The 9,266-nt window shown below is 40.4% G+C and overlaps 1 protein-coding gene across 3 annotated transcripts; it reads right to left on the reverse strand.

The window, feature by feature from the left end:
• Window positions 1-264: 264 nt before the first annotated feature.
• On the reverse strand, window positions 265-7,416 carry LOC125892966 (fucolectin-1-like). Of its 3 annotated transcripts, none has more exons than XM_049583351.1 (7): window positions 7,286-7,416; window positions 7,142-7,202; window positions 6,340-6,407; window positions 3,990-4,275; window positions 3,730-3,884; window positions 1,690-1,969; window positions 265-668 (listed from the first exon to the last, which is right to left on the reverse strand). In XM_049583351.1, exons 3-7 carry the CDS (start codon window positions 6,401-6,403, stop codon window positions 509-511), a joined length of 945 nt encoding a protein of 314 aa, XP_049439308.1. In that variant the 5' UTR covers window positions 6,404-6,407; window positions 7,142-7,202; window positions 7,286-7,416; the 3' UTR covers window positions 265-508. The 3 variants fall into 3 exon arrangements, with proteins under 3 accessions (XP_049439308.1, XP_049439309.1, XP_049439310.1); XM_049583352.1 differs by having other exon boundaries at window positions 6,340-6,410; XM_049583353.1 differs by lacking the exon at window positions 7,142-7,202 and having other exon boundaries at window positions 7,286-7,307.
• Between the last annotated feature and the right edge of the window lie 1,850 nt (window positions 7,417-9,266).

Genomic DNA, 9,266 nt, shown 5'->3' on the forward strand with positions numbered 1-9,266 from the left:
GGTCGACTATCAGGGGGCAGCCCAAATAAAGACACAAGTTAAAAACTGAAAACATGATTCTTCTGTAACTCCACATTCTTTGTGTTTAAGTTTAATCAAGTGTGTTTTGATCCAGACCAACATGCAAAGCTCTTTTAATGATTTAATTCTATTTCAGAGACACAGACACAGCAGCAGGCAGTGACAGTACAATCACCATTTCAGCATTAAAGAGCAGTTTAAAACAGCATTAGAAAACAAATCAATTATGAAACACACGTAGGCTGCTGTAATAATGTTTTTATTATAGTAAGCTTAATTCAAACATGATTCAAACTGACTTACCAGAGATAATCTAAGAGCCAGTTTATCTGACTAATGCCATATCGCTATTGTCTAGGACAAACTTAGCTCCATGTTGCACACAGTTTTATAGGCTATTTGTCATGCAAACAATCCAGTTGAAGCTAAATGCATTATTTTGGTTTGTCTGAGTCCATAAAACAACACTGGCTTCATTCTTGCTCTTTTAAAGTGAATCCAGGAAAGAGCCATAGACCTCCACCTCACACAGGGTGAGGTACTCCGCTCTTCCGGGGATAAATATGTTAACATAGCGGCCTTCCAGCCCACCATTGCAGTTGAATTCACGAGTAGCACCTGATGGGATGCTTGTTATCAGGGCACACCTGGTAGAAGAAGCAGAAATGTCTTCATTAACTCAGCAAAGCCTGGCTGAAGGAAAAGATAAAGCTCAGTTCAAACCAAAGATTCACAGCCAGAGGAAATTGTTTCAGGGGGGAATTCTGAGAGCCAAGTTATGATGGCAGAATATGCCTAGATTTTAACATCTCTGTGCTTTTTGTGTGTGAATGAATCTATTGTTACTGAAAAAACACTAATGGTATGTTATTTATCTTATTTACATGACAGCATGTCATTTCTATCTCTACATGGTTGCACGTTTACAATTCTCTCTGTATCGCGCACAGCACTAATGGAGCGGAGCCTGTGTTGCGTCCAAGCGTTGTCACATAAAGAACAAATTCCAAAGAATTCTCAGTAGGCGCTCCAGCCAGTGCGCTACAGAGTGACGTTCATTTACCGGAGGCATTTTATATCTGGCTGATTTTTGGAGACAATGGTGGGGCAAATTAGACTGTGGCAGGCTGCCATAGTCTTGTCAATGTATGGGAAACACTACTTAACTGTAACCCAAGTGTTCTCGTCCACCTTTTTATCCCATTTTTTGAGAGCACATGTGAATGCGGGATGTTTCACATCAGCTTGTAAAGAGGTGAATATCAGTAAGCAATATTTTTTTGGCACAATTAACCAGAAAACAATTACTTTGATTGTTATTAGTTTACATTGAGTGTATTTGTCTATTACAGTGATATTGATAAGATCAGACCATATTTATGGATGAATTGTGTACAAATGTAGGTTGAAGAAAACACAGTGTAAATCCCACAGAGCAAAAAAGGACTCCCAAATATCAATTTCGGTATAGGTTGGACAGTAACATACAATCTGCTATAACATAGAGATTGGAGATGTGGTGTTATGATCAGAGCTTCAACATTTTAATCCCAAATAACTAAAGTATTTGGCACCAAAGAGAAACTGAAATTATTCTTCATTAATGATTTCCATTTAAATTCCAGTTTGAAGACTTTTTAATATTGTAATGAACAGGCTGTACACTACCTGGGGTTGTTGTTGCCGTTGTTGTCGAGAGAATCTCCGATGCGGATCTCAGCTCCATCCAGTCGTTCCCAGGAATCAACTCGGTTGGTGACTTTAACAGAAAAGACTTTTGTGTGTGTGGGCAGAACCAGTCGCCACCAAGGATTCATGTTGTTGTTTGTGTGACTGCAGGACCCCTTGATCCAGTGACTGTCATGATTCCCATCAATGGCATTATATGGAGAGCCAAATTCAAAGAGTGATGACTGTGAGGCTTTTCCCTGGATTGCCAGGTTTTCTCCTGCAAAAACAATAAAATATCAGCACAGATACGACTTTTTTATGTTTGTTTTCTCTGTTTTGTTTGTTTTGTTTTGTGGAGTTTGAAAGAGACACTATTGTTTTTGGCATCGACCCATAGTGGACATTACCTTAAACAAATGTAGACCATTTGTAAGGCCCTGACTCTAGGGAGATCCAATTCTACTTTCACCACTTGAGTACTTTTTGTATTACTTAATTTTTTTAGCTGAACCACAGCATGCAGGCCAGCCCTATAAACACAAAAGTCTGTCCATAAGTGAGTGATGAAGTTACACCATTGGTTGAAGTGAGTGATGACGTTAGTGTTGGTGTTTTCCCATTGGCTGTTACTCTTTTAAAATGAATAGGCGCTGACAGGCTGACAGAGCCGTGGACACTGGCAATAGAGGTGCAGATTTCCGGTTTAACCGGTTCGGTCCGGTTTAAGAGCTCCACCCGGTTTAATTCACTTCAACCAGATAAACCGGAGGAGAGAAAAAAAAAAAAAAAAAAAAAAAGCTTTTCACATCTGCGGCGTGTCAAGTCATTCAGTTTGTTGCCCTAGTAACCTGTTTCCACTGAAGAAGTTCCTGGTACTATTTGGGGGGCTGGAACTGCTGCAGGAAACGTCCTCTTGCTCGGCCCTCTCAACCGCCGTGTCTCCACTGAGAGAGTGGAGTTGGAGGAAGGTTCCTTAGTGTTCTTCTGCGTCTTCTTCTTCTTGTGTAACCTTGTGTGTATTGGCGGTTAACACAGCATTACCGCCACCTAGTGGATTAGAAGCGCATTGCACCTATAATAGGCTTTTATTGGGAAAAATAGCTCAAATGTGACCCCCAGTGGTAAAATTAGGTATATAATTCGATATATCGGTTTGGTTAGCTATTTGGCTTTAAATCAAACCGGTTGGAAAATTTTCAAACCTGCACAAGCCTAACTAGCGGTCCTGTGTTACTGTACGACTGTACTGGGGCATGTTAGCATGGTGGAATTAGCAAGCTAGCCAGCCATTAGGGGGTTTAATGAGCCATAGATCTGGATCTATATATCGATCAAATGATCAAAAAGACACTGGTTGAAACTGAAGTGAGTATTACACGTTACAATATCGAAACAGGTGCTGACACAATGACAACTCTCTGCTATTGACAATGGCACCGACAGGATGTTTTACAGACTATTGTTATCAGCAAAACTTGGCTCAAATAATCGCAGATGGTCCACACCCAGAGCTGAAGAGGAGAGGGTTGTATAATAACAAGCAAAAAGAACCTAATCAGTGGGAACGGCTCCAGAGAAAGCAGGTCCCTTTTTCCCTCATTTACATGAATGTTTTGGTCTGGACAGCAACCACGGGACCAGCATTGCATTGTTCGGGACTCATTGTTGCTCAACATTAGATACATGTATGGACACAGATGGAGCCTTTTATCTGTATTCTGTATTCATTTTGTATGTGCACGTCTTTTGAAGTCTTACAGATACAGATGAAACAGAGCAGTACCACTGGAGACCATGGGGCAGTGCAGTGTAGTTCAAGGCTTATAATTTCTTCTACATATTACACATGTATATATCTTCTATATACTTTCTGTCTGATAATAATAAGAGCAATTTTGGAAGTTCTCTGCATCACTAAAATCTGCTGCAGGTCTTGTGGGACCTGCAGGCAGAATGACCTCTGATCTCTGTTACAAAGCCACTGATAAGTACCTATATAACACAGAGATACAACACTGGTATTGCTCAAACTCTCACCAGTTGGGGTACGGTACCCATAAACCTCCACTTCACAGAGTGTAAGATACTTCTCTGAACCAGGTAGATACACAGTCACGTAACGTCCCTCCACACGACCGCTGACAGTCACAGTGTATGACTCCCCTGCAGGGATTTCAGGAATGGTACCAGCCCTGAATAAGCAACAAAAAGAGAGAAAGCAGTAGCTCTACTTACCATTTCTTTCATATATATATATGTGATATAAATATGTTAATGAATAATCAACATGCGCTCACAGTGGGTTAGAGGCACCACTGCCTTCTACAGAGTTGCCAATGTGAATCTGTGCCCCGTCGATCCTTTCTGCACAGCAGTCTCCTCTGTTGGTGATGACAACAGAGGTGATGGTGTAGGACTCCAGCAGGTCCACTCTCCACCAGGGGTTGGTCTGTTGTGCAGTGTGGCTGCATGAACTTAATGCATAATTAGAATCACGGTTTCCATCAATGGCATTGGAGGCAGCCGAAAAAAAATCGCTATAGCGGGATGACTGCGTTGCTTTTCCATGCAAGGCCACATTTCCTGTTAAAGAAATACACACATTTTTTTTTAGCTCTCAGCTTAACATTGGCTACTGTATGCTAATATAGCCTTGAGCCTCTACCTTCAATCAGAGGTGAGGACAGGGTTACAGAGGTTTGTTAGTTTACTATTTTCACAACCACAAATTTCTTGAATTTTCAAACTTGTAGTCTTCAGTCTCATCTGACTCTTGGCAAGATGGTAAACTAAAAAAGGGTATCCTCATGTTTGGACAACGGGTTTATTTTTGATAGTCACATGCTACAAAAAAGAAGCTACAAACGTGATTATTTCAATGCCTAAACATTGTTGTGCAAAAACATAATTACCAACAATGCAATGTCTTGTAACTCTATGGGTTTTCAAGTAAAAAAAAAAAATACAACTTGTGTTTTCTTTTGTAACTGTACATTTTTCCTGCTCCACACTCCAAGCTAGTGGTGTTCTCTTATCTGTAGGAACAGTCTAACACATCTAACTGGTCTGTGTGAAATGCTATGATAATACAACGATTGTTGTCATATTAAACTATAAATGTTATGAAGCATAAATAAACATATTTTAACCATAAAATCTAAACAAGTTTTGGACCTTGTCCACATTAGCTTTGGGATCAGCTGCAGACTGACTTGGCAGAGATGGCTGCCATCTTGTTTTTATGTGGATTCGTGTGTTGTGCTCTTGCTACCTCTACAAGGCACAGAAAAGTGTCCACAGACGAGGACAAAAGGTTTAACAAACCCAAAATGTAATGTCCTCATGTGAGGACAAAGGGTCGCAGGAGGTTGTTGTGATTTGTGTGACAATTTGTCTGAACTTTGTACTTTTGTTTGTTGCTACGTTTTTTTCATTATTATTTATTTTTTTTCCCCTAAGTGAAGATTTGATTTCTAATAATCAACGTTTTTTGTACTGTCACAACCTGCAGATGAATATTATGTCACATTGCTGAAATAAATTAGAACTATAAAAAAAACAGCCGGCAGTACCTTTGCATTCATTTCACATGGAACAGTTTGTAACATGTATGATCTGCTGTTGACCTGTAGAGGTGCTGATAGGTGTTTCCCCCAGCTTCCAGTCTTGCTTAGCTAGATATTCAAGCCGCAGTGTGTGTAAAAAAAAACCTTGAAGAAAGTTCATGTAAGTAGGCTGGTGCTTGTTATGGTTGCTTAGCAACACTCTTCAAAGTTGGCACACAATGACATGGCATGTTATGGCTGAAATAATAAGAATAATAAGAATGAAGAGTTGAATAACAAGTGTGGCTGCTGAAGCATCCACATTAACTAGAAAAAGCAATTCCTGCAGAAAGTGCGCGTGGATGCGGTTCGCTTCAATGGCGTTTGAGTTTTCTTGAAGTCTTTACGTATGTGCAAAAATGCTGAGTCACCGCTCTGAGTCCGTTTAGAGGGCTGAAAAGGACCAAGTGTGAAAACACCCTAAGAGGACAGAGTTTGGTTCATTTAAAAAGGACAATCTGTGAAAACACCCTTAGAGGACTAATCACAGAGGGAATAAAAGATTTCGAATAGCAGTTAGTCTCACAAGTAGATAAAATGTCACTACGCGCTGCTGGCAACAGAGAAAATTCACCTGCAAGAACATGTCCGGAGAAGTTACAATATTTGTCGCTTTCTGGAGGATTTGTTGATTACAAAACGGGTGAAGTCGCTCTGTGTAACTCTAGTGATGTTCAAGCAGATTTTAAGAGTGCTATTTCGTCTGTTTATGTCGGTCAGTGTGAGGCTGTACAACCAGCAGATGATGATTCAAATGAAAAACACAGTAGGCTCTCAATCAAAGACTGATAAAAATGGCAGAGGGTGACCGGACTGATGGAAAAGGAATTTAATTTACAGAGAAGGTGAATGCTCTGTTGCTCTCCCTTTACAATAACTGCAGTGTTTACATAAAACTTAAGATGTTCATAGAAAAAAATTTGTACAGTAATATTGTATGTTAGCCATAATCTACATACATAAATGACAGCACCAGATGTGTGCTTTGAGAAAGGTATGCAACTACCTCTGGTGCTGTTTTATATTCCTACATTATACTTACTATAAGCAGCAGCTGAGCACGTCCCCAAGAGAAGCAGCAAAAGAGAAATCACTCTGTGCTTCATTATTCTGCTTGAGATAGAGGAGAGAGAGAACTGTTAATAGAATGAAATGGCACTATTTGATGAAGACCCTGAAGAACAACACTAGATGAAAGAAAGATGACAGATCTTTGCTCAAATGACCCTGAATGAAGAATTGCACTTTTTGGTGGAACTTTGTTAGCAGCTTTTCTTCAATAAAGACAAAGTCTAATAGTCCAATAATACAGCAGGGAGGAAAGTGAGAGCAGAAAGAGCCACAGTGAGATGTTGATGAAGAGCTGAAGACAACAGACTCTTACTGCACCTCTGCAAACAGCTCACCTCTAACAGGTGACCTTCTTTTATCTTAACAGCTCAGTGTTGATGTTAGGTGTGCAGAATGCAGATATAATTTGACTGGAGATGTATCGATATTACTAAGAACTAGGTAATTTCGGTCAATACCTTTAAGTGTCAAGTACCAATACCCAGCACTAGTTTAAAGAAAACATGTCATTCAACACGGAAAATGAAGCAAGACGGTGTACACTGTTTTAGAATTGAACATACCCCTGCTCTTAAAATTTACCTCTGTACTTTGTTCTAAGTGTGAGTGAAATGCTGTGCGACAACATTTTGGTAACATTTAATAACAGAGTCAATGACTAGTGTCATTTTGTACAAATAAATACTTGTTACTGTAAGTACAGTGGAAGAAAACACACAAGGGAGGAACTGTTGGACTTTTTTAAAAGTGTTAGCAGTAGTTTTTTCATTTACCTCAAAGTCGGCTCTTCTGAGATTTTAAATGTAATACTTGATGGTTTGATGAATATAAGCCCTGATGAGTGAAACGGAAGACAAATAATTCATGATAATGAATAGATGAAATTAATAAAGAGAAATGTGGAGTGAAATGCTTACCCTGATTCCTGATCCTTCACTCTTGGTAGCCTCTTCCAGACATGTGGTAAAATCCCTTAAAAACCGAGCTGTTTTTGTAAAATCTCGCCCTCACAGTCAATCATTCATAAATATTACATTCATCGAGGATCCAATCACGTGCCATTATGGAGTGTACGCCCATGCACGCCTCCTCAGTTCATCAAGGTTGCAGTGGTCACCCAAGGATACACCATGAAATATTCCCCAAGGGTCATTTAATACACACACATCTCACAGAGAGACGAGTGTTCTGATCCAATAGTATCAGCTCAGTTCAGAGGGCTTTACTGTTGTGAGACTGATCAGAGTGTGTCTGAGAGGGGGCATTTTGCCTCAACACCAACTGACAAAGGGGACTCCTCTCTGGGCTCAGGTCTTGGGCTGTCAGTATTTGCTCTGGGGGCACTTTTGAAAAATCATGACATTAGTTTTCGTCGTATTTACTGCCCAGTTCAGACAGTACTTTTCCACTATATCCAGCTGTTGCTGTAGTTCTTGTTCAGTAGGAGACAGTGGAACATGATAAAAATGTGTAATAAAAATCCTTGTAACTAAGATAATAGTAATATGTATTCATATAGCAATGTTACAGCGTTACAAAGTGCTTCACAACACAATAAAATACATTATACAACAGCTAGTTTAGATAAAGCAATTTAATTGGACAGGAGGCATTCATGAGTGCTGATGCACAGTATAAGGGACCATACACATGCTGTGTCTTTAACCAGCCTTCAAGAGCACAGCAGATTGTATCTGAGGTTGTTAAGCAACCTTAACAAGCAACTGTATAACCTACTTACGTGAAATCCTGAGTGCAGAACTGATCTTCTTCCATGTGCTGTTTTTAAGTGTGTATTAGGCCAAAAATATTGTCTATGTGACAGATGTAAAAATCTGGCAGCCCTTCACTAAAATGATCAACTTCTTATATCTTATATCATATTTATCACAGACTGATATTTATGGAAAAAGGGAAAGATATCTGTCGGCTATGATTGGTTGTTCCTCGACACATGTAATGAGGTGCGCGCTGCTGCGTATGGCGTGATGCTTACAAATGTATGCGTAATTGTGCTTTGTTGTTGTTTTATGGGGCTCTGGTGGCTTTCAGTTGTCTCTTTCTCTCTAATGTTACTTGGCTTGGCTTTCTCTCGCATGCATTCTTCGTACTTTTCTCTGTGCTGTCTCAAGTGTTGATATAAATTGGTCATGTTGCCGCAGGACGTGGCAACTTTAACTTTTTAAGTTTTACACAGCACGTCTTTCTGTTCAACATCGCCGTCCCTGAATCCAAAGTATGGCCACATAATAGACTTTGGGTTTTTTTCCGCCACCAACTTTGCCTTTTCTTGGTCGTGCTCATGCTCTTCTTCCGTGTCTATGTTGGTCACTGCTGCACGCCAGGTAGTCACGTGACCACACATGCTGCACACACCAGGGCCCTATTTCAGAAAGCAGGCTCAGTAAACTCTGAGCCTAATCCCGATCTCCGGGTTGACTGAGCCTGAGCTGAGAAACTTTGAGTTTTCCAGAACAGCTGATCAGAATCAGTTCAATCAACTCTGAGTATGTTCAGCCTGAGGAACGCGATTTCACGGCGAGCACCACATGCCATCATCAGTAGAGTGCAGATAACATGATTTTCAGTGGCAGAAAGCAGAAAGACATTTTAATTTGCTAAATCCTCTTATTCAGCTGTAATCTGACGGAGCTGATGGAGCACTGACAAACCTGCAGTTCTGTGGGATTCCTCTTTTTTTTCAAAGATTATTTCTTGGGCTTTTGTTGCCTTTAATGGCAAAACAGCATAACATTAAGAGGAGAAGGGGAACGACATGTGCAGGAAGGCTGCAGGCTGGGCTTGAACCCACGGCTGCTGCATCAAGGCCTGCAAGTCAAATCACGGAGCCTCCGCTCCATCCGCTAAGCCACCGTTACTCCTTTGTAAATACTTTGA

The sequence above is a fragment of the Epinephelus fuscoguttatus genome, linkage group LG8 (genome assembly GCF_011397635.1).
Source record: "Epinephelus fuscoguttatus linkage group LG8, E.fuscoguttatus.final_Chr_v1".
NCBI classification, from domain to species: domain Eukaryota; kingdom Metazoa; phylum Chordata; class Actinopteri; order Perciformes; family Serranidae; genus Epinephelus; species Epinephelus fuscoguttatus.